At 39.1% G+C, this 26,545-nt stretch overlaps 3 protein-coding genes and 1 pseudogene across 8 annotated transcripts in view; 3 read left to right on the forward strand and 1 right to left on the reverse strand.

Annotated features, from left to right (window-relative positions):
- The window catches only part of LOC128928269 (ankyrin repeat domain-containing protein 26-like), a 60,837-nt gene extending 58,280 nt beyond the window's left edge, over positions 1–2,557 (reverse strand). The window contains 2 exon segments of the mRNA XM_078329673.1: positions 2,024–2,096; positions 2,188–2,557. Coding sequence (XP_078185799.1) covers positions 2,024–2,084 — 61 coding nt within the window. The 5' untranslated portion in view covers positions 2,085–2,096; positions 2,188–2,557.
- LOC103790987 (amyloid beta A4 precursor protein-binding family B member 1-interacting protein-like) overlaps positions 1–26,545 on the forward strand; it is a 216,554-nt gene that overhangs the window by 156,406 nt on the left and 33,603 nt on the right. The gene's annotated exons all lie outside the window — the stretch shown is intronic.
- LOC118143171 (large ribosomal subunit protein uL24 pseudogene) lies at positions 11,657–12,093 on the forward strand (annotated as a pseudogene).
- LOC100413085 (histone acetyltransferase KAT2B-like) lies at positions 14,594–18,900 on the forward strand. The gene is given in 3 exon segments (XM_035252857.3): positions 14,594–14,666; positions 14,669–14,986; positions 14,989–18,900. Coding segments are annotated over 3 exon segments (2,493 nt in total). The 3' UTR covers positions 17,091–18,900.

Below are 26,545 nucleotides of genomic sequence, written 5' to 3' on the forward strand. Positions count from 1 at the left end.
TTTTCAAGAGGGACTCATGGTCCTATCTGCACTGGAGACAGATCACCCTAAATACTGTGGGGAGGATGAACTTCAGGGGCATATGAATAAATAAAGGGAGACGAATTAGAAGACAATATTGTCAAACAAGGATAATGCAGGCCTAAACTGAGGGAATGTTTCTAAAAATATTTAGGATATACAATACCAGTGCCCGATATAAAATGAAGTTTTATTAAATGAATAAATGTATATATCTGGGTCCCTAGAGAATTAGACTCTATTCATTACTTTATAAAAGGTATTACATGAGAAGTGAAATGATCTACAGGAACTGTTTAAGTTGTTTACTTCATACTTCTTCTGTTTCATGTCTTCCTGTGTTGAGGAATTTCATTTAAAGTATTTTGTTTTAAAAGTCCTGTTTCAGCCAGGTGCAGTAACTCATGCCTGTAATCCTAGCACTTTGGGAGGCCAACGCAGGCAAATCACAAGGTCAGGAGATCGAGACCATTCTGGCCAACATGGTGAAATCCTGTCTCTACTAAAATACAAAAAAGAAGCCGGGTGTGGCAGCATGGGCCTGTAGTCCCAGCTACTCGGGAGGCTGAGGCAAGAGAATTGCTTAAACCCAGGAGGCGGAGGTTGCAGTGAGCCGAGATCACGCCACTGTACTCCAGCCTGGTGACAGAGCAAGACTCCATCTCAAAAAAAAAAAAAAAGTCTTGCTTCTTGGATCTACCAAGCTCACGAAGAAATAAGAGCAAACAAACATATGTTTAGGTAGGAAGGCAGCAAATTGCATTGCCATGTATGCACCTATGCAACAATCCTGCATGTTCTTCACATGTATCCCAAAACCTAAAACGCAATAAAATATATATATTAATAATAATAATTACTGGCCAGGCATGAGCCTGTAATCTTAGACTTTGGGAGGCTGAGGTGGGCAGATTACCTGAGGTCAGGAGTCCAAGACCAGCCTGGCCAACATGGTGAAACCTTGTCTCTAACAAAAATACAAAAATTAGCCAGGCACGGTGGTGCATGCCTGTAATCCCAACTACCTGGGAGCCTGAGGCAGGAGAATTGCTGGAACCTGGGAGGCAGAGGTTGCAGTGAGCTGAGATCACACCACTGCACTTCAGCCTGGGTGACAAAGACTCTGTCTCAAAAAAAAAATTACTTTCATCATTTTTAATAATCAAAGGTAACACACACACACACAGACACACACACACACACACACACACAATCTGCTAATCAGAACTCCTGATTGGCTTTAGATCATCAATTTAATAACACTAAGATGAAATGATTAATGCTAAAATATCATTATTGACATGTTTGCAAGTAAAGCTTTCCTCTAGGTAAAGATTAGAGTTCCAATAAGCATTTGAAACACTGGGGAAATCTTAGTGTCTCATAATTTACCTCTGTGAATCCCTAACAAGTATAGAGATTCCAAACTGGAAACTTTAGGGTATCAAAACATAAAAGTGGAAACCTCTAAGTTAAAGCCTACATTTAAAAAATTTCTTATTCTTACGCTTGTAAATATCTTTTATTCAAATGTGAATACCAACAATATCATCTACATTGTTTATGTCAAATCATTCCATCAGGCCAGTTGCAGTGGCTCATGTCTGTAATCTCAGCAATTTGGGAGGCCGAGGTGGGCAGAACACCTCAGGTCAGAAGTTCAAGATTAGCCTGGCCAACATTGTGAAACCTCATCTCTACTAAAGATACAAAAATAAGCCGGGTGTGGTGATGTGCGCCTGTAGTCCCAGCTACCCTGGAGGCTGAGGCAGGAGAATCCCTTGAACCTGGGAGGCAGACGCTGCAGTGAGCTGAGATCACATCACTGCATTCCAGCCTGAGCAACAGAGTGAGACTCTGTCTCAATTTAAAAGAAAAAAAAGTCCTTCCATCAAATTTCAGGGTAAAAAGAATTAGGAATAAGAAAACTGTGAGCATTTCAAATATTTCAAATATTTTAATGTACATCCTTCCAGAGTTAAATATGTATTGCAACATTTACCTGCTTTGGATGTTTGTACATTCTTCATTCCTCCTGCTGTATTTGGAACAGAATCTTTCATTTCAATGGCAGGCTGAATGGGTTTTGAAACAAAATGATTAATAAATAATTTAGATTTTATACAATATGCATTTGATAATTCAAGATAAAAATATAAAACTTACTACATTCAAGTGACGATCTCTCTCAGGAGACTCTAAAAAGCAAGAGGGACATATAATCAATTACATGCAAATATGACAAAGCCAAACATAAATTCATGCAGTGTTAGTATTGACATGAATCATCATGCTTGGTTTGAAAATGATTAACTGTTGGGATGTTTTTCATTTTGGTTAGGACAGCAACATGACAGAAGTATACTGAAGAAAAACATAGAACGTAGGTCTAATAAAACATGCAGTTTTGATTGAACATGGGATTCTGTCCCAAGTGACTATAACTAAAATAGAAAAGTGCACATATGCCAACGTGAGCACGCTCATCAATGCGGAGAAAAGCGATCTTTAATCAGAGGAGCAAAGCATGATCCTGAGAGGAAAAATGTCAAGGTCGATGGTAAAATGCTACAGAATATCTTTAACGCAACACATGAGAGTCGTTTATACCATTATACTACAAGTATTTATCATGTTCTTCACTTTGCCCTATAACTTGGGAAGCACACCGTTGTGATGCCACTTTAGTTGGACATATAACTCATTTCTCATCAGAGAAAGCGTTGTGAACTGATCAGCTTGGATATACACTTGTAGAATAATAGTTAACAGAAATACTCATTTTTTTCCATACCCATGTGGGCTACTGGCATGCCTACATTTCTCGTATCCTCTAGTTTAGCCATCTTAAAGTTTCTTGATCCACTCATGCAAGAAGGTATATAAAACATACCTAAGAAATAATGTATAATAAGCTTTCAATATTATAATATTTAGCAAAAGAAAAAATTGAATTGCCACAGAATTATTAGCTATTAATTATTTATATTTCAAAATTAGTGCAGTTTTTTAAATCAATGCAGTGTTTACTGAAAATAACAATTTTAATATTCAAAGAATTATTAACTGTAATTTTTTCATTTCTAAAATATGTTAGCCTCTAAAGGATTTTATGAAACAGCTATCATATCAAAAAGCATCCTTCTTTAAGAAAAAAGTCAATGCTTCTATATTCAAATTAAACTCATTTGATTAATTAATAGCAATGCAACATAGGCCTTTTTTTTTTTTAATAGAATCTCACTCTGTCACCCAGACTGTAGTCAGTGGCACAATCATGACTCATCGATTACTGTAGCCTCAACCTCCAGGCTCAAGCAATCCTCCCACCTTAGCCTCCTGAATAGCTGGAACTACAGGCCCATGCACCACCATGCCTAATTTTTGTATTTTTTTGTACAGATGGGTCTTGCCATGTTGTCTAGGCTGGTCTCAAACTCCTGGGCTCTAGCAATCCACCCACCTTGGCCTCCCAAAGTGCTGAATGACAGGCGAACCACCATAACCAGCCCAAAGCGACATATATCTTTGATGTCTGACAGTTAAAGAGAGGAGATATGAATCACTGGAGTTTACCCCACTTCTAGCATTCTTCCCATAGTCTCTGGAGCAGAAATGATCTAATCATTTAAATGTAAATATACTGAAGCCATCTAAAATGAGTTCTTTCGAGTTTCCTCCTCAACTCCAAAATAACCTAGCTAACTTTTTTCTTTCCTCTCTCTTTCCCCACTGACAATGTCTCTTCTTTTGCAAAAGTAATGTCTAGATCTGTGGTCTTGATTCCTCCCATTCTACATTCTTTCCATGGAATATTTTCAGCACTTCTTCTTCATGTAACAATAGTATCTTACAGCTATAATTTCTATTTCTCCATCTCTTTGTTCCTAACCCCCTAGCCAGAAACATGCTCAGAAATAAAAGGAAAATAATGTTTTAACTTGAACTGTTATGCCTTGAATTGTTGTCCAGTGACTCTTCTTTCAGATTTCTCTACAGGGAAGTCTACACCCTTACTACTCAGAGTGTGGTCCAAGGACCAGCAGCATCAGTGTTGCGTGAGAACTTATTAGAAATGTAGAACCCCAGGCCTGCTGAATCAAAATGTGCATTTTTAACAAGATTCCCAACTGATTTATTAAATTTTAAGAAGCTCTGTTCTATACTGAGTGTGCCTCCACATTCTTTTTTTTTTTTTTTTTTGAGACAAAGTCTTGCTCTGTCGCTAGGCTAGAGTGCAGTCAGTGGCACAATCTCGGCTCACTGCAACCTCCGCCTCCAGGGTTCAAGTGATTCCCCTGCCTTGCCCTCCCAAGTAGCTGGGACTACAGGCGTGCAGACCCACACCTGGCTAACTTTTTTTTTTTTTTTGAGACGGAGTTTCACTCTTGTTACCCAGGCTGGAGTGCAATGGCGTGATCTCGGCTCACCGCAACCTCCGCCTCCTGGGTTCAGGCAATTCTCCTGCCTCAGCCTCCTGAGTAGCTGGGATTACAGGCACATGCCACCATGCCCAGCTAATTTTTTTGTATTTTTAGTAGAGATGGGGTTTCATCATGTTGACAAGGATGGTCTGGATCTCTTGACCTTGTGATCCACCCACCTCGGCCTCCCAAAGTGCTGGGATTACAGGCTTGAGCCACTGCGTCCGGCCCTACCTTTTTGTATTTTAGCAGAGATGCGGTTTCACCGTGTTGGCCAGGATGGTGTCAATCTCTTGACCTCGTGATCTACCCGCTTCGGCCTCCCAAAGTGCTGGGATTACAGCTGTCAGCCACCGTGCCTGGCCCCACATTCTTTCATATTAGCATATCCTTTTGGAATCTGGCATCAAGTTCCTCCCTATCATGTCCCCCAAACTGAAACTGTATTACAAGTCATAAAGTTGCCACGGGCTTTTTACCAGAGTATGGCTTCCTTGATCTCTCCATAAGCAACCCTACTCTCTTCTTTCCAATTACCTTCTTTTGGCCTCTGAGACACTATCCTAAAAGTAACACTTTCTTTTTTTTTTTTTTTTTTTTTTTTGAGACAGAATCTCACTCTGTTGCCCAGGCTGGAGTACAGTGGTGCAATCTCGGCTCACTACAACTTCCATCTCCTGGGTTCAAGCTATTCTCCTACCCAAGATTCCAAGTAGCTGGGGTTACAGGCATGTACCACTATGCCTGACTAATTTTTGTATTTTTAGTAGAGACGGAGATTCACCATGTTGGCCAGGCTGGTCTCAAACTCCTAACCTGAGGTGATCTACCCATTTCGGCCTCCCAAAGTGCTGGGATTACAGGCGTGAGCCACCATGCCCAGCCTAAATGGGGCTGACCACATATGCTTGTATTCATCTATGACAATATGGCTGACCACATATGCTTGTATTCATCTATAACAGAAAGATGGTCCAGTACCTCCATCCTTGCCTTCCCAACAGTGAGGAGGATAGATATAGTGCGAAAAATTTGCTCTACTTCTCTGACAAGTTTTGGTACTGGAAGCTCATTTTAAACTCGTCCTACCTTTCTAATACCCTACCTTTCCATTTTCTAAAGAATTAATTTATTTTATTTTTTATTTTTTTTGAGATGAAGCCTCACTCTGTCGCCCAGGCTAGAGTGCAGTGACGCAATCTCAGCTCACAGCAACCTTCGCCTCCCAGGTGCAAGCAATTCTCCTGCCTCAGCCTCCCTAGTAGCTGGGATTACAGGCACCTGCCACCACACCCAGCTAATTTTTGGATTTTTAATAGACATGGGGTTTGACCATGTTGGCCAGGCTGGTCTCGAACGCCTGACCTCAAGTGATATGCCCACCTCAGCCTCCCAAAGTGCTGGGATTACAGGTGTGAGCCACCACACCCGGCCTGATGTACTATTACGATTATTTTATTTTGCCACTCTCCATTTCATATACTTGTTTTTTGTTCTTCATTCACTATCTATACTCTCTGCCTTCCTCATTCTCATTTCCTCTTTTACTCATCTCCTCTTCCTTATTTCCTGGCTCTCCTCAGGTCTTAATGTACTTTGAAATGGATCTAACAATTCAGCTTCTTTAGTGGCAGTAGCAATTTAACCTGTTGCTGACACCTAAGATATACGACTTACCACAATTTCACCTCTCTTTCTTCTTACTATCCATTTAATAGGTGATTTTCTTTGGCTATTAGAATATATCAACAATCACCTTTTTAAATAAATACTCTGTCCAATGGCTTTATTAAAATAAAATACATCTCTTACCTTCTGCTTGTTCATTTCCTACATTTTTTCTTTTCGATCTGCAGCCCCAGCTAAAGGATCAACATACTTCTGTGGAAAGTTCTCAGAGATACTCTGTTAAAATTAATATCAATAATGAGTTTCAATTTTACAAAAAGAATGAGTTGCTAAAGATCTTCTAATCACTTTCAAATATAATATGAATTTCCTATATTAAAAACAATTATACTTAAAAATAAGATAAGCCTGTATTGAAAACCAAAACATTTCAATAAAGAACCTCATATATGCTCTCTAGATTAAGCTTATCTTTCATCTTTAGATGGCTATTGACTCTGCACACCGAACACAGAAGGACCAAGGACACATATTAACAGATAAAATATTAACTTATGTGCACAGTCCAACAAGGAACTAATATCAAAAGACTTAATTCTACTTTGTATTCCCCATCAAAAATAAGAGGGCATTCTGGGGAGCTTCTCTGAACCTATTCTGGTTCAGGGGCTGCCTGATTAAGAGGGGGAAAAGCGTATTTTAAAAAATAGAATATTCTTGCTATAGTACAGCATTAAACATTTAAAATATTTCTAATCACAGAAATTTGTAGTGTTAAGATATCTGGCATAATAAAAAACTTGGGAATATGTCATGGTAAGTATAAACAGAACACTGCAAAAGCTGCTTCATTTAGGTAACAAAAGCTTGGAAAAATCTAAATACTTTGTGATAAAACTTTTACTGATAGGAAAGTGGTTGACTAAAATGACAAGGCAGTAAGAGAAACTTTGCTTTATGTTATGTTTAAAGAAAAACAAGCAAATATAAGATATAGTATACAGCCCTTTCCCAATTAAGAAATAATTTCTAGGGGAGGGATAGCATTAGGAGAAATACCTATGTAGATGACGGAGTGACAGATGTAGCAAACCACCATGGCACGTGTATACCTATGTAACAAACCTGCACGTTCTGCACATTTACCCTAGAACTTAAAGTATAACAACAACAACAAAAAAAGAAATAATTTCAAAGAAGTATAGCAAGCCTTCATGAAAATAGAAGAATAACAACATTTATGTATTAAGCATCTGAAATGTGCCAGGTATTTATTTGCACATTTTCTTTTCTATGCGGTATAATAATAAAAACAATGATGAGTTACCCCACTTCCTGCTTCTTGGTCATTCTAAGATGTTAAGAGCAAAATGATAAACTGATGTGATGATTGTGCCCTCTGCCCAGAATGCCCTCCTCCCAGCCTTTCACATGGCTGCTCCTTCTCTTCCTTTAGTTGGCAATCTAAGGTCATACTCAGAAAGATCTTCTCTGACTACAGAATTTCACTCCCACTCCAACCCCCATCCTAACTACAAACTCTCTCAATTTTCTCTAACCTAATACTCTCTGTTTTCTTCATATGAAGTGCTTATAGTGACTTATAAGTGTTTGTGGTTTACTTATTTTTCAGTTCCCGCTACTAAAGCATAAGCCCTCACCTTGTATATTCAGTGTCTAACAGCCTAGCACATAGTCAGTACTCAATATCAGAAATTTATTCAAGGTCAAACATTTAAAATCTCATTAGGAAGGTCTCAAGTGTCAATTCACTTTATTCCTATAGGATATCTCCAGTAACTGTCTACTGAAACTTATACCCAAATTAGAAATCCACACACGCCTGTTCCAACTTTCCCATTCTTTTCTTGACAGTAGTGCCTACAAGTTTACAAAAAGTACCCTCAATATTTATTCAAAATCATTGAAAATGATTTTGAAAATCATTTCTACTTATTACAACACCACTCAACCAAACTGTCGTCATTCTCCACATTCTTCCTTCTCTTGAAATGTTCTTTGCAGATCCATACAAATATATATTAATACTTTAAAGGCCCAGGTGTTATCTTTTCAAACTCTAAGTTGTCAAAAAAAAAAAAAAAAAACACACTGCATTCCAAACTGTTTCTCTCTGAATCTCATTAGGACTTTTGCTCATCCATACATAACATAGAGTCATACATTTGGCCATAAGTTGACCTGAAATAATTCTCTAGTTTTTAGATAAACAACTTCAGAATGCACACTGACCCCTTGTGACTTCTAAGCCTTTTTTTCTTTTTTCTTTTCTTTCTTTCTTTTTTTTTTGCACTTTCCTACTCCAGATTATTTTTTTTGTTTTTGTTTATTTTCTTTTACACTGGATTCTCTTTTTTTAATTTTATGACACCTGTTATTGAATACACTGGATTCTTCAATGAATCTTGCAAATTAGCAGAATTTACACTATGCCACAGTCATATACTTAGCACATTATTAATTATGAACTGAAAAATATAAGAAAGAAGTTCCTGATGGATCTACACAGAGGTAAAAAAGTCAAGTCAAAGCATCTCTTTTATGTTTTAACATCACCCAATGCTTATATTTTAAAATAACAGTAACAATAGATAATACCTCAGAATCCCAAGGTGATTCTATGTCTTCCTCTTGTCCTAATCCTAATGTGGACATCATATCTAGAAAATGTTATACACAGATATATTCATGAGAACATTTAGTATTATAAGTTTTAAACACATATATATACAAAAATAAAAAATAAGAGAAACAAAAAAGTTAAATACATACACAAGTCTATCTCCATTCATGAATATTTCAATAAAATAAAAACAATAGCAAAAAAGTATTTCACAAAGTTGACAGTCTCAGGAAAAAATTGGTAGTATGAAGAAAGACAGCAAAATAAAAATATTTTTTAAATGAATATAATATTTGAGTCTGCATATGTTAATTGGTTGTCTTAGAATAGAATTTTTTTTTTCCTTTTGAGACAGATTCTTGCTCTGTTGCCCAGGCTGGAGTGCAGTAGAGCGATCTCAGCCCACTGTAACTTCCGTCTCCCGGGTTCAAGCGATTCTCCCACCTCAGCCTCCTAAGTAGCTGGAGTTATAGGCACATACCATGACTGCCAGCTAATTTTTGTATTTTTAATAGAGACAGGGTTTCAACATGTTGGCTAGGCTGGTCTCAAACTCCTGACCTCAGGTGATCCTCCCACCTTGGTCTCCCAAAGTGCTGGGATTACAGGTATGAGCCACCATGACCTGGCCCCTAGAATAGAATTTAAGGATAGAAAAATATTCACAGATATCCACTAACTTACCACCTCTATTATTTTGGGGCACTTCATCAACATAAGTCAAATTGTCATTATCTGTTTGCTCTAGCGGAGGACTTTCAATAATATCAGCACCATTTTCTTTTTTTCCAGTGGCTGGCTTTGTTGCTCCTTCCTATTAAAAAAAAAAAACAAAATTTCAGAAAACACTGTATTTATTCACTCACCCATTCAATCAGTCACTGTACTAGTCGGTTCTTACACTACCATGAAGAAATATCTGGTCATCCAAGATGGGGACATACTTTTTTTTTTAAAAGAAACATCTGACTGGGTAATATATGAAAAAAAGAGGTTTCATTGGCTCATGGTTCTGCAGGCTGTATAGGAAGCATAGCAGCTTCTGCTTCTGGGGAGGCCTCAGGAAGCTTATAATCTGGCAGAAAGAAAGAGGGAGCAGGTGTCTCACCTGGCAGAGCCAGGGCAAGAGAGCAAGGTCAGAGGTGCTACACACTTTTAAAGAAGCAGATCCCATGAGAACTCACTTGCTATCTTAAAGACATTACCAGTGGGGATGGCGCTAAACCATTCACTACAAATCTGCCTGTAGGATCCAATCACCTCCCACAAGGTCCCACCTCCAACACTGGGGATTACATTTCAATACAAAATGTGGGGCAGGACACACATCCAAATGATACCAGTCAGTAAGACAATAAGCACTTATTGTGTCTATCACATCACAGGCACTATCCTGGGAAAAACTAAAAATACAAACAGAGGACAGATTCTTCCCTATATTAATCAAGTGGGGATGGAGATAAACAAAGACAAGAACAGAAAAGTGTAATTCATTAGTTCTAAAATTGAAGTGAATAAAGGACAGTAACAGCACAAAAGAGAACAGTCGGTTCTACCTGGGAAGCTCAGGAAATGCTGCAAAGACAGGTCCATACTATGAGATAGACCCAGTGCAGTGACATGGTTTGGCTCTGTGTCCCCACGAAATCTCATCTCAAATTGTAATCCTCATGTGTCAAGTGAGAGACCAGTGGAATGGTCACATTTTCTTTTGGCAGCCTCAAAATAAGAAGTAAATTGCAGTAATAAGATATGAGAAATAGTAAGCAGGTAGAAAATAAGGAACTTGGTGAGTGACTTGGATTCGTAATTTGAGGGAAAACTGTAGTGCAAGATTTCTCCTGCTTCCATGTTTCAGTGCTACCCTAGGTGTTATTTACTGGGATAGGGAAACCAGAGGGCAGAGTAGATTACAAAGAGTCGGGAAAGGGTCAGGAACAATGTCTTCAGTTGGGACATATTAATACAAAATTCAAGGCATGCAGGAGACTTAGAAAAAATTTCAGGATTTTTTTTAAGAGACAAGGTTTCACTGTGTTACCCACGCTGGTCACCAACTCCCAAGCTTAAGTGCTCTGCCAGCCTCACCCTCCCCAAGTGCTGGAATTACAGGCATGAGCCACTGCACCCAGCCCACCCAGGGGACTTACAAGACAGATTTGGATAAATACATTTGGGGTAGATGACTTCAGGAAAAGCATATGGTCTTAAGAAGATAAATATTTGTAAAATACAGTAAACTGGTAGAATAATATGAACCTATACAGAACTCTGAACTTTTGAAAATGAAAAGACAAAAAGGAAAAAAAACATGGGATTCAAGGTTTCAATTGCATATTTCAACATTTGAGGCTGGGTGCAGTGGGCCCCACCTGCAATCTTAGGACTTTGGGAGGCCAACGTAGGAGGATCACTTGGGCCCAGGAGTTCAAAACCAGCCTGGGTAACATAGCGAGACCCCATTTCTACAAAAAATAAATAACTAGCTGGGCATGGTGGTGCATGCCCACGGTCCCAGCTACTTGGGAGGCTGAAGCCAGACCCAGAAGATTTAAGCTTCAGTGAGCCTTGATCAGGCCACTGCACTCCAACCTGGGTGACAGAAACTCTGTATTTAAAAAAAAAAAACAAGGCCAGGTGCAGAGGCTCATGCCTGTAATCTCAGCATTTTGGGAGGCTCAGGTGGGCAGATCATTGGATGCCAAGAGTTAGAGACCAGTCAACATAGCAAAACCTCATCTCTACTAAAAACACAGAAATTAGCCGCGTGTGGTGGTGCACACCTGTAGTCCCAGTTACTAAGGAGGCTGAGGCACAAGAATTGCGTGAACCCGGGAAGCAGAGGTTGTAGTAAGCTGAGATCCTGTCACCAGCACACTCCAGCCTGGGCGACAGAGCAAGACTCCGTCTCAAAAAAAAAAACAAAAGGAAAGACTCTTTCCTTTTGCGGCCATCACCTAAGCGGGAGCTGCCGAAATGAAATTCAATCCCTTTGTGACTTCAGACAGAAGCAAGAATCGCAAAAGGCATTTCAATGCACCTTCCCACATTCGCAGGAAGATTATGTCCTCCCCTCTTTCCAAAGAGCTGAGACAGAAGTACAACGTGCGATCCACGCCCATCCGAAAGGATGATGAAGTTCAGGTTGTACGAGGACACTATAAAGGTCAGCAGATTGGCAAAGTAGTCCAGGTTTACAGGAAGAAATACGTAATCTACATTGAACGGGTGCAGTGGGAAAAGGCTAATGGCACAACTGTCCATGTAGGCATTCACCCCAGCAAGGTGGTTATCACTAGGCTAAAACTGGACAAAGACCGCAAAAGGATCCTTGAACGGAAAGCCAAATCTCGCCAATAGGAAAGGAAAAGGGAAAATACAAGGAAGAAACAATTGATAAGATGCAGGAATAAAGTAATCTTATACACAAGCTTTGATTAAAACTTGAAACAAGGAAGAAAAAAAAAACAAAAGGATAGGAAAGAAAGCTATGATTATCCAAGATGAAGATTTAAAAGTCTTCAAACATATCTATGATTATCAAGCAAGACCAGTATTCACATGAAGAGAGAAAAGGACTAAGAAATCAAGTCGACAGGATTCTGAGTTTTAGAAATGAACAAATTTATGAGCAAAGTGTAATAACTATGATACTAAAGTTAACAAAGCTTCCTGATGATGACATAAAATGTCTTCATTGCTGGAGACACTTTTAAAAGTAAAAAATATCTTCCAGAGATAATTTCATAAATTTCCTTGGCAATCTTTCCTTCCTTATGATTCTATAATAGGTAGTTTATTTTAAAAAACAATCATAAATTTTGATCACTTTCATTTTGTGTGTGTATATGTGTCCATTAAATACAGATATTAATTATGAGCACAAGATAAATCAGAATATCTACAGAAACTAATAATTGTTGGATTCATTTCTCTAAGGATTACACTGAAATTTATTTTCTCGCTTTTTTTCCCCAAGATGACGAATGGGAGGCCAGGGGGACAAGAGCAAGACTTCATCTTAAAAAAAAAATAAAACAATAAAAAATAAAAATGTTTTGAAATAAGTAACAATGCCATGAATTATCAAAACCTCTGTGATATAGAAAATCATTGCTAACATCATACCTTAGGAAACTAGAGAAACAAGAATAAACCAAACCCAAAACTAGGAGAAGAAAAGAAATAACAAAGATCAGAGCAGAACTAAATGTATTTATAACCAAAAACAATACAAAATGAAACAAAAAGTTGCAGGTTTTTTGTTTTTTTTGTTTTGTTTTGTTTTTGAGTTGGAGTTTCACTCTTGTTGCCCAGGCTAAAGTGTAATGGTATGATCTTGGCTCACTATAACCTCTACCTCCCAGGTTCAAGTGATTCTCCTGCCTCAGCCTCCTGAGTAGCTGGGATTACAGGCACCTGCCACCAGGACCAGCTACTTTTTTTGTATTTTTAGTAGAGACACAGTTTCACTATGTTGGCCAGGCTGGTCTCAAACTCCTGACCTCAGGTGATCCACCCACCTAGGCCTCCCAAAGTGCTGGATTACAAGTGTGAGGCACCACGCCTGGCAGTTTTTTTTTAAGATACACAGTTGATAGACCACAAGCTACGTTAACTAAGAGAGATGACTCAAATAAGCTCAAGTAGGAATGAATGTGGAGACATTACAACTGATACCACAGAAGCACAAAAGATCATTCAAAACTACTGTGAACACCTCTATGCACACAAACTAGAAAATCTACAGGAAATGGATAAATTCTTGGAAACACATAACTAACTCCTCTAGCTTGAATCAGGAAGAAATAGAAATCATGAATAGACCAGTAACAAGCAGTGAGACTGAATCAGTAATTTTAAAACTGCCAACAAGCAAAAAGCCCAGGGCCATAAGGAATCACAGCTAAATTCTACCAGACATTCAAAGAAGAACTGGTAAGAATTCTACCGAAACTATTTCAAAAGACTGAGAAAGGGGGAATCCTTCCTACTCATTCTATGAAGCCAGTATCACCCTAATACCAAAGCCAGAAAAGGACATAACAATAAAAGAAAAAAGAAAACTGCAGACCAATCTCACTGATAAATAAAGATACAAAAATCCTCAAGAAAATACTAGCAAACCAAATCCAACAGCACACCAAAAAGTAATAATTCACCATGATCAAGTGGGTTTCATTCCAAGGATGCAGAGACGGCTCAACTTATGCAAGTCAATAAATGTGATTCTTCACATAAACAGAATATAAACAAAAACCATATGATCATCTCAATAGAGGCATCATTACGTGGATTGTGAGGGCAAGGGAAGGGTATGGGGAAAAAGTTTTTTAAAAAACAACTTACATTTGTAAGACCAGGGTTTGCTAACGACTTGTGGGAAGATTTCGGAAGAGGGTCAGGTGATGGATAGGTAGGATGAGAAAAGCCATGGACTTTGAGTGATGTTGTAGGGAGGCTTTCAATCACAACTTCATCTTGACTATCAGAATCTCTATCCGCAAATGAATTTCTATTTCCTGTTCTCACAATGCCATCTGTTGCTTCTACTACAGTAAAAACAAAATACAGAGTAAATGAAAACATATGTAATTAAGACTCAATGAGTAACAAAAGAATAAGCAGTCTTCGGCCGCCGCTGTCGTCGCCGCCGCCGCAGCTGCCACCACCACCATCAGCGCGCGGGCCCCGGCCGGAGCGAGCCGGGCAAGGGGCGCGCGCGGGGGAGGGCGGGGCGGGAGGGGTGGGCGAAGGGGGCGGGAGGGCGTGGGGGGAGGGTCTCGCTCTCCCGACGACCAGAGCTCGAGAGAGAGACCCTGGCGGCGGCGGCGGCGCCTGACACTCGGTGCCTCCTGCCGTGCTCCGGGGCGGCATGTTCGAGGCTGGCGGGGCCGGGCCGGGCGGCTGCGGGGCAGGAGCCGGGGCAGGGGCCGGGCCCGGGGCGCTGACCCCCAGCCTGCGGCGCTGCCGCTCGCGCCCCCGCAGGGCTCCCCCTGCGCTGCTGCCGCCGGGGGCTCGGGCGCCTGCGGTCCGGCTACGCCAGTGGCTGCAGCGGGCACGGCCGAAGGACCGGGAGGCGGTGGCTCGGCCCGAATCGCCGTGAGGAAGGCGCAACTACGCTCCGCTCCACGGGCCAAGAAACTGAAGAAACTCGGAGTGTACTCCGCCTGCAAGGCCGAGGAGTCTTGTAAATGCAATGGCTGGAAAAACCCCAACCCCTCACCCACTCTCCCCAGAGCCGATCTGCAGCAAATATTTGTCAGTCTAACGAATCCTGTCGGAGTTGTAGCCATGCCCTAGCTGCTCAGGTTTCCCACCTGGAGAATGTGTCAGAGGAAGAAATGAACAGACTCCTGGGAATAGTGTTGGATGTGGAATATCTCTTTACCTGTGTCCACAAGGAAGAAGATGCAGATACCAAGCAAGTTTATTTCTACCTATTTAAGCTCTTGAGAAAGTCTATTTTACAAAGAGGAAAACCTGTGGTTGAAGGCTCTTTGGAAAAGAAACCCCCATTTGAAAAACCTAGCATTGAACAGGGTGTGAATAACTTCGTACAGTACAAATTTAGTCACCTGCCAGCAAAAGAAAGGCAAACAATAGTTGAGCTGGCAAAAATGTTCCTAAACCGGATCAACTATTGGCACCTGGAAGCACCATCTCAACGAAGACTGCGATCGCCCAATGATGTTATTTCTGGATACAGGGAGAATTACACAAGGTGGCTGTGTTACTGCAACGTTCCACAGTTCTGCGACAGTCTACCTCGGAACGAAACCACACAGGTGTTTGGGAGAACATTGCTTCGCTCGGTCTTCACGGTTATGAGGCGACAGCTCCTGGAACAAGCAAGACAAGAAAAAGATCAACTGCCTCTTGAAAAACGAACTCTAATCCTCACCCATTTCCCAAAATTTCTGTCCATGTTAGAAGAAGAAGTTTATAGTCAAAACTCCCCCATCTGGGATCAGGATTTTCTCTCAGCTTCTTCCAGAACCAGCCAGCTAGGCATCCAAACAGTTATCAGTCCACCTCCTGTGGCTGGGACAACTTCATACAATTCAACCTCATCTTCCCTTGAGCAGCCAAATGCAGGGAGCAGCAGTCCTGCCTGCAAAGCCTCTTCTGGACTTGAAGCAAACCCAGGAGAAAAGAGGAAAATGACTGATTCTCATATTCTGGAGGAGGCCAAGAAACCCCGAGTTATGGGGGATATTGCGATGGAATTAATCAACGAGGTTATGTCTACCATCACGGACGCTGCAGCAATGCTCGGACCAGAGACCAATTTTCTGTCAGCACATTCAGCCAGGGATGAGGCGGCCAGGTTGGAAGAGCGCAGGGGTGTAATTGAATTCCACGTAGTTGGCAACTCCCTCAACCAGAAACCAAACAAGAAGATCCTGATGTGGCTGGTCGGACTTCAGAACGTTTTCTCCCACCAGCTGCCCCGAATGCCAAAAGAATACATCACAGGGCTTGTCTTTGACCCGAAACACAAAACACTTGCTTTAATTAAAGATGGCCGTGTCATTGGTGGTATCTGTTTCCGTATGGTTCCATCTCAAGGATTCACAGAGATTGTCTTCTGTGCTGTAACCTCAAATGAGCAAGTCAAGGGCTATGGAACACATCTGATGAATCATTTAACAGAATATCACATAAAACATGACATCCTGAACTTCCTCACATATGCAGATGAGTATGCAATTGGATACTTTAAGAAACAGGGTTTCTTCAAAGAAATTAAAATACCTAAAACCAAATATGTTGGCTATATCAAGGATTATGAAGGAGCCACCTTAATGGGGTGTGAGCTAAATCCACGGATTCCATATACAGAATTTTCTGTCATCATTAAAAAGCAGAAGGAGATCATTAAAAAGCTGATTGAAAGAAAACAGGCACAGATTCGAAAAGTTTACCTTGGACTTTCATGTTTTAAAGATGGAGTTCGACAGATTCCTATAGAAAGCATTCCAGGAATTAGAGAGACAGGCTGGAAACCGAGTGGAAAAGAGAAAAGTAAAGAGCCCAAAGACCCTGACCAGCTTTATAGCACACTCAAGAGCATCCTCCAGCAGGTGAAGAGCCATCAAAGCGCTTGGCCCTTCATGGAACCTGTGAAGAGAACAGAAGCTCCAGGATATTATGAAGTTATAAGGTTCCCCATGGATCTGAAAACCATGAGTGAACGCCTCAAGAATAGGTACTACGTGTCTAAGAAATTTTTCATGGCAGACTTACAGCGAGTCTTTACCAATTGCAAAGAGTACAACCTCCCTGCGAGTGAATACTACAAATGTGCCAATATCCTGGAGAAATTCTTCTTCAGTAAAATTAAGGAAGCTGGATTAATTGACAAGTGATTTTTTTTCCCCTCTGCTTCTTAGAAACTCATCAAGCAGTGTGCCTAAAGCAAGGTGGTTTAGTTTTTTACAAAGAATTGGACATAATGTATTGAAGAGACTTGTAAATGTAATAATTAGCACTTTTGAAAAACAAACAAAAAACCTCCTTTTAGCTTTTCAGATACATATTTAAATTGAAGTCATAGAACATTTTTATTTTATGGAATAGATTTTAATCTATTTACTACTATTAATGTAAATTTTCTATGGCATGTCCATTAGCTGACTATTCCATGATAGATGATCAGGGGTTTCCTCAAAACCTGTATGTGAGGAAATTGCACATTGTAGCAAAATTTGGGGAAATCCATAAAATTTTCAGACCGTGAATGTTGCCATTTTTTTCTAATGGAATGTGAGAGTTTATTTTATTCTGAAGGACTTTAAGGAAGGGATACGTGATTTTCAAAAAAGCCTGTAAGAGGGGAAATATGTGATGTCTGAAGTCTCGTCGTAGACTTTTTATATATATTTTTTAAAACACTCATTTAGATGAGGTGCTTTGAGCAGTTCTGAAAAATGCAATTCCAGGAAAGCAACTGCTTTGATTCCTAAGGAAGAAATTCTAAATAATGCAAACTTTTAAAATAAGCATCTAGGTTTTTGATAATTCTGTCTACCTACAACAAACTTGTTAGTACATAACCACTATTTTAATAATTATTTTCTCTACACAAATGTGTAATATCATATTTGACTTTGCTTATGCAGGCCATAAGTTCCAAAAGATAATTTCCCTGTCCACAAAGGCATAAACTTGAAAACACATGACATTGAATCAACATGCTTTAATAGGAAAAGATGTGTGGTCTATATATGTATCAATCTGGTGAATCCTCGTTCTAATAAAGAATTTTTTTTCTTTTCTGTGATACACACAGCCACACTGATAATATGGATATGAATATTTTCCTTCTTATATCTCCAGATTGTTTATTGTCTGAGATAAATTCTCACCAAGGTTTGCTGTCAGTATTTTAACACCTAGATTAATATATGGGTCCAGGGTCATAACCCCCTAAAAGCCATCATGCAACCTTATTAATCTGTCTTGGGATTCCAGTTTAGTGCTTGGATTTATTTCCTGATTACACTACATAGAAAAGTGGGACATCTGCCATCCCAACTCTGGGAAAACCATCTCCTGTACAACCATATAAATGAAGGCCATCTTGATGGTCTCAACACTAATTTTTATGATGCAAATTTATAAACTGATTTTTGTAAAGGACAAGGTTTTAAAAGCATATTTAACTTGATGTGTTCTATCAGCATAAATAAAATGGTCATGAATCGTCATTAAAAACAGTTGCCAGTGATAATCTGCATGAAGGAAAAAGAACCCTGCAAATGGCTATTGAGTTGGAAGTATTGTTTTTGATATGTAAGAGATATTCAGAACGCTCACACTGAAAATGCCTCAGCTTTTTAAAGTGTAAGAAACCACCGCGAGTGGTGTCTAGATTTCTAATGAAGAAGATACAGTTTGGATTAAGTATCTTGGACTGGTTTTAAATAGTGCTTTGTACTGGATTTGCCGAAGCATCTATCCAGCCTGGTATCCTGTGAAAGTTTGTTATTTTCTGAGTAGACATTCTTATAGAGTATTGTCTTTAAAATCAGATTGTCTCTTCTATATTGAAAGAATTTTTATGTTTTCTAATTTAAAAATTAATATTTTCTTATAGATATTGTGCAATAAAGCTGAAGTAGAATGTGTGGTTTTTGCATATGCTTTAACAGCTGATAAAATTTTACATTTGTAAAATTAATATATTGTACTGGTACAAAATAGTTTTAAATTATATTTTAAAAAGCTTCCAAAAAAAAAAAGCAGTCTTCAAACAGCTTACAATTTTTCTTGGATTGCTGAGAAGCAGTCATTAGCTTTGCTAAGCATGGTTTTGTGACATTCTAGGAAACAAAAATAAGAATAACAAGTTTTAAAAATAACAAGTATCAAATTTGATAAAATAATTGTAATAGTCACCATTAACACAAAAAACACAGATTTTGGAGTCACTCAGATGTAGCCTTAAACCTCAATTCTGCTATTTACCAAATCTTCTCATGGGGTAAGGATTATGTGAGATGATACAGATATTCTCCAAAGGTTACTACCTTTACCCACAGTTGATTATTATATAAATACTATGATATCTATCCAACTGTTTTCTTAACCACATTGGCCTAGAATGAAAATTTAATTTTAGGTAATTACAAAATTCAAACATTAAGACATTTAAGTTAATTACAAATTTTCTGAAATGTGTATGCATGATTTATATTTGCATGAATTCCTTCTTGTGAGAGAACTGTAAGCATTTCATTCTTAGTATATCTTACTTAAGTGGGTTGGCATTGCAAATACTATAGGCTGCTTCTATTCTGTTTGTCAAAAAGCTAAAAAAAAATGATTATATAAATGCAGCTCCTTACAAGAAAGAGAGAAAAAAAACAAAAATAATCCTTGTGACTCAATGATTGCTGAATAAAAGCCACACATAGCTACTAAATAGAAAGGTGCACCTAAATATGCTATAAATGAAGACAGACATGGACTGAAATAACAGTCACTGAAGAAATGTATGCTGTGAGGAAAAATTTAGGCTGAGATAAATCATTTTTAAAAGATGAAAGTGTAGGGAGAAAAAAAAAGAGAGGCATGACTAATCAATCAAGTGTGAGCTTAAGTCAAGGAAGAAAAGGAAAAGCTTTAAGCATACTAAGGCACATGGAGACGCACAGACCTGTAATACAGACTTTGGTTCATAAGACATCCCTGATAAAACTGATTAGGATTTAGAATCAGTTTTTAAAAAATACTTCCGTAGTAAAGAGTTTAATTTTAAGTCATCCAATTAGTTCAACATGGTCATCTACTACTTCCTGAAAGCTGTAACATTCTTACTACAGAGAAAAATGAAAAAAGATTTTGAAATCACAGTAGGAGTGCTTATCCATATAAACTTTGACCAAATTTTGTATTTCCTCTACTGTAGGAAAACTTTTCCCAGTACGATTTTCCTATCACTATGTATTTTCCAGTGTGGTTTTTTTTTTTTTTTTTGCAATCCCCACTCTATCACATTATTTATCAATCCTTTGTTATTTACCAAAGTTTTAAAAAAAAGAATTCAACTGCTTATATTTCTATAAAATGGCTCCTCTGACCACTTTTCCATTACAAACAGAAAACAGTGATAAGTAAACCACTGCTAAATTTTAAGAGAATGCTATACAAAACTAGATTCAGAGTGAAAAAATGAGTTTCATAGGAGAGCACTTTACCTTGGTATCAAAATTGACGTCTTCATCATCTGAGGTAGGCCATGAATCATCAATACCTGGTTTGCCAGAAAGCCTTTAAAATAAAAATATACAAAAAATGAGTGAATTCATTTCTTTAAAAACAAAACAAAAACCTCTTAGTTCAATCTGGATGCCCTCTCCAAAAAAATAAGAACAAAAATATGGTGAAAGGTCAACTATCTGTATATTAAGTAATGTTTCTTGATATAATTAAAATTTGGTTTTTGAAAAAGATTTTAGTTACCTATTGCTACCTCTACCTCTCCAAATCTATTAAATATTCAATAAAGACTCAGCCTTTTCTTGTGTCTGGGGAGGGATAGCAGGGGGAGAAATGCAAGATGTGGGTGAAGGGGAGGAAGACAGCAAATCACACTACCGTGTGTGTACCTATGCAACGATCTTGCATGTCCTGCACATGTACCCCAAAACTTAAAATGTAGTAAAAAGGAAAAAAATAAAAATAAAATAAACAAATGCAAAAGAGATCCAAAAAAAAAAAAAAACTCAGCCTTAGTTCTATAACAAATAGTGACAGCCAAGAGATTTTGTCTTCAAAAATTGTCTGTCCTGAAGACTGAACTGAAAATCCAATTAATGGCTAATATGACTTTTGTTACCTGAACCAGAACAAACCTGATAATCTAAAACAAGGCGCAGACCAGATGCAGTGGCTCACGTCTGTAATCCCATTACTTTGAGAGGTGAAGGCAAGCAGATAACCTGATCCCAGGAGTTCAAGACCAGCCTGGCCAATGTGGTGAAACTGTTTCTACTAAAATACAAAAATTAACCAAGCGTGGTGACACATGCCTGTAATCCCAGCTACTCAGGATGCTGGGGCAAGAGAATTGCTTGAACTCAGGAGAAAGAGGTTGCAGTGAGCTGAGACTGCACCACTGTATTCCAGCCTGGGTGACAGAGCAAGACGCTGTCTCAGAAAATATTAAAAAATAAATAAAGCAAGGTAGAAAGATACACTGTCCCTTCTCTGCGATCTATCTCCAGTTCAAAGACTAATCTGTGTCACTCAAAAATGGCAGTCTTGGTTCTTCAACATGGAAACCACTTAAGGCCTCACTGCTTCCCTTTACCCTAAAACAGGATAGGGAATCCCCTGAAATGTTTGAAAGCTAGAAGGACAAAAGTCAAAATACAAATGTATGTGCTATTATTGGGACTACTCACCCCAGAAACATTAAAACATTAAAAGTTATAAAATCCATTATTTTCCTTACAGAGGTCCTGCCTTATTCTGGTCCACATAAACTACCAAGCCCTTAAAAATCTTCATAGGCACTCAGATACCCAAAGAAAAAGATTGCTGGAGAAAGAGCCCTGGTAGTTGCACCTATATTTCTCTAACTACTATCTAAATACATTCCCTCCTGGGCTCCCACTTACAGATCCCTCTTCTGCAGGGGTCCATGGCCTCTCTAACCTTTAAGTCTTCATCCTATGAAAGCACAAATTCCTGAAAGGATGGTCTCAAATGCCCAAGAGTAGGAGCTCTCTATTTCCTGCTCCTGGAAAACAAGCTAAATGGAGTCTCAGTCATCTGCCACCAGCATAGCCATGTTACCAACTACCCAACTGAAGCTCCATGACTGACTTGCCAGCCAATCCTACTCCTGCACTACCCTACATGCCCATGGGAAGGACATCAGAGAATTGGGAAATGAGGCAGAGGTGAGGGACACCTTCCCTGGGCCACAGATCTATGTAGTTCAGCAGCCTCCAGCTCCAAAGTACTTAAGCCACCACTCTATAAATTGAGGTAGAAGTAGTTATAGCACATTCCTATTGGCTGTAGAGACTCTCCCCAGTGGCTCAATTATTTTAACATTTTTCAGTAGAAACCCTGAAAGTTTGCCAGTTCTTCCAATTATACAAAAAAGCAGCAACCTGTTCAGGACTCCCCTGAACCCATTTTAATATGCCTTTCTAGATAATTCCCAATATCCTTTATCCTTCATTCCTATCATTTATCATTATCAAATTCATCAGAAACCTCAATATTCTGATCTCTTTTCCAAAAGCCCTGTTCCTATCCAACCCAGTGTTGTTTCTCTTCAAACTCAGCCTTCCTCTGCTAATTCCATTCTTTGCTCTTCCACTGGATTCACTGTATCTACCACCCTTTATTTTTATTTTATTTTTTTGAGATGGAGTCTCGCTCTGTCGCCCAAGCTGGAGTACGGTGGCACCATCTTGAGTCACTGCAACCTCCACCTCCCAGGTTCAAGCGATTCTCCTGCCTCAGCCTTCCAAGTAGCTGAGACTACTACGTCACCATGCCAGCCTAATTTTTTGTATTTTTAGTAGAGATGGGGGTTTCACCATTTTAGCCAGGATGGTCTCAATCTCCTGACTTCGTGATCCACCCTCCTTGGCCTCCCAATGTGCTATGATTACAGGTGTGAGCCACTGCACTCACCCTTTCTATCATTCAAATATTAACTGTAGGATAATAAAGAAGGAAGAGTACTGCACTCTGAAATGAGTTTGGATGTCATATCCAAATAAATCAATGTAATCTCTTTGAGTTTCAGGTTCTCCATCTGAACCATTTGACCAAAATGTTAAACACAGATTGCAGTACTAAATGGCATTTTGATTAGTCTGATTCCCTAAAATCCTGAAATTCTATATGCTTTTGATTCTGTTGATAGGAAAATGAGAAATACTCAGCTGGCAGAAATTGAAAAAAATAATAGAACACTGTTGGCTGAATAAAGAAAATATTTTATATATATATATATAAAACATTTTATATTCATATGTTACATATGTTTTATACATATATATATGGTGGGTGAGTGTGTGTCTGCATATGTATGTGTATGTATACATACGCAGACACACACACACCCCATAGAATACTATGCAGTTTTTGTTTTAAAGAGAAACAAAATCATATCCTTTACACAACTCAGATGGAGCTGGAGTACTAGCCTAAAGGAACACCAAATTGAGAAATCAGTAGGTAGAGAAATAAATCAGAAACATCCTCTAACTAGATGATAAGTATAATTAACACAATATGGTCTATATGTAGACAGCCTTCACTTACAGTAAAATAATTGCTTTCTAAGACTTGTCTCGTTTGCTTATTTAAAATGTATGGCCCTGTGGCCACAGTTAAGTGAGATCTGGCCTAAAACCTTGGATGATAAAGACAAAGTACTAGTTACCACGGCAATTATCAAACATATTAAGACAAATTGTTGGACTGATCAGGCTCCTAAGAAAAACTCTAAGAGTTAACATATAACTAAATGTAGCTCTCTGAATTGATCTGATTTGGACCTGTACCTTGATCCAGTGCTGCACAGGTCTCTATCAAGCTATGTTGAGGAGCAAGAGAAGGGATTTGGGAGCCAAGCAAGCTGACGGTCAAATCATGGGTCAGTTGCTTGCTAACTGTGAGGTCATGGGCCAATTAATCCACCTCTCTGAACTACACCATTGGGTTTTAATAGCACAGATACTTTGCAAAGCTGTTGGGATGACTATATGGAGAAGCACATAATACGGTGTCTAGCCCAGAGTAGGGCACTCAACAGATAGTTTCTTTTCTCTGTATTCCTTTAGTTAATTTTTTTTAATCTGCAAAATACTACCTGCTTAAGGAATCTTCAGAGCTCTCATCCACTACAAAAAGGAGAAAAATAAAACACATTTTAAATCAACAATAGAAAAACATACAATATAGAAAGCATAAGACTGTCATGCTTTGTTATAAAGCATTCTTCTGAGGCCATATCTGGGGACTATAATAGAATTAATATTCTATATAAATATTCACATGCATAGAAAAAAGTTAATCTTCCCTGCAGACCTGCTGCTCTTCTCTACTCACCTGACAATTCCAGTTTAAATGCTTGTGCACAGCCTAGAAACCTATGAATCATCTGAGATTTCTCTCTGCCCCCTAACTTTTTACACTCAATAATCACTAAATCCTACTAACTAACCTCTTTTCTGCCTCTACCTTACATTTCCACTACCCCGGAAATATAAACATATTTACTTAATGTGTTACCTATTTACTTAGTATTTACTTAGTATGTTTATATCTAATTTTTTTTTGAGATGGAGTTTCACTCTTTTTACCCAGGCTGGAGTGCAATGGCATGATTTTGGGTCACCACAACCTCCACCTCCCGGGTTCAAGCAATTCTGCCTCAGCCTCCCGAGTAGCTGGGACTACAGGTGTGCGCCACCATGCCCAGCTAATTTTTTTATATTTTTAGTAGTGATGGGGTTTCACCATGTTGACCAGGATGGTCTCAATCTCTTGACCTCATGATCCACCTGCCTCGGCCTCCCAAAGTGCTGGGATTATAGGCGTGAGCCACCACGCCTGGCCATTTATATCTCTTAAACATGGAATCTTACTGATGGCTTTTATGAAAAACAACATGCACCCTTAATGTTATTTCTTAAATGAAAAAAATTAAGCAAAACTAATTTAAAAAGTCATAACATGAAGAGAAAGACCAACATTTTAAACTGAATAAACTGGTCAGGCATGGTGCCTCATGCCTATAATCCCAGCACTTTGGGAGGCCAAGGCCAGAGGATCACTTGAGGCCAGGAGTTTGAGACCAGCCTGGCCTAACATAGTGAGACCCTTTCTCTAAAAGAATAAATAATATAAAATGAATAAACTGAGCTTCCTAACTTGATTTATTTCACCATGGATGGTAAAAACCTCATAATGGATCAATACTAATCCAAGGATTAGTGACAAGGAAACTATGGCTTTGACTACTGCAAAAGCTTCCTTTGCTTCCCAATCTCTTTACCTGATTACCTTCCATCTATCCTGTATATGAGGGGCCAGCAAACTAGAGGCCTCAAGCCAAACTCAGCCAGCCATACGCTTTTGTAAATAAAGTTTTATTGAGGCACAGTCATGTTATTCACGCACGTATTATCTATGACTGCTTTCACATTACAATGGCAGAGGGAATAGCTAGGACAAAGACTACATGGCCTAAAATATTTTCCATCTGGAACTTTACAGAAAAGCTGTCCATCCCTGCTTTATACCACAGCCAGAATGCCTAATACTCAGGTCTAATCTTGTGACTCTACTGCTCAAAATTCTCCAGTGAATCCCTGCAGCAAACATTGCTGACTCCCTATCCAATAGCCATTCTTTAACCTTTCTTGCTAAGAAACACAAGTCTGCTGGGATATTTATCATCCCAAAACCCTCCCCAGCTCCACAAGAGAAATTCTTATTCTAAGCTAATCAAAGTAACTACATTTGCTTTCCCAGTGACTGGTTTAAAAATGAGCATGTGATGTAACCCAGCTAATAAAATGTGATAGGAGCCTGGGAATGGTGGCTCATGCCTATAATCCCAGCACTTTGGGAGGCCAAGGCGGGGCAGATGGCTTGACCTCAGGAGTTTGAGACTAGTCTGGGCAACAGGACAAAACCTTTTCTCTATAAACAATTAGCCAGACGTAGTGGTGTGCACCTGTAGTCCCAGCTACCTGGGAAGCTGAGGTGAGAGGACCACCTGAGCCTGGCAGTCAAGGCTGTAGTCAGCTGTGATTGCGCCACTGTACTCCTGCCTGGGTGACAGAGTGAGAGCCTGACTTGAAAAAAAAAAAATAATAAAATGAAATAGGAAGTCCACTGCAAGCTTCTGAGTTTTCTTCCTGTTTAAAAGAAATGTGAAAAAAAAGCAGCCCTTCTAGCCGTTAGAGCCATTGTTTTGTGAGAACATGATGTTTAGAGCTGTTGCTAATTAACCAACCATGAAAAGAGATGTGAACAAAACACTGCCAATGGCACAGCTAAAAGAGGGACAACAGGTGGGATACAATGACATCACTGAACCACCAAAACAACTCTGGTTCTTATTACTTTACCACTTCTAGTTAGGTCACCCATTATTTGCAGCCAAAAGCATTCTAACTGATAAATTTCCCATGGCCTACAGGCTCAGATCTACACTGAACTATTAAAAAACATCTTTCATAAGGTTGCCTGAGCTAGGTATTAACCTCATTCCCAACTACTTCCATATTACACTTTTTGCACTGACAAAACTGAACACCCATAAACTCTGTGAAGTTTA

The sequence above is a fragment of the Callithrix jacchus genome, chromosome 7, assembly GCF_049354715.1.
Source record: "Callithrix jacchus isolate 240 chromosome 7, calJac240_pri, whole genome shotgun sequence".
In the NCBI taxonomy this organism is placed as follows: Eukaryota; Metazoa; Chordata; class Mammalia; order Primates; family Cebidae; genus Callithrix; species Callithrix jacchus.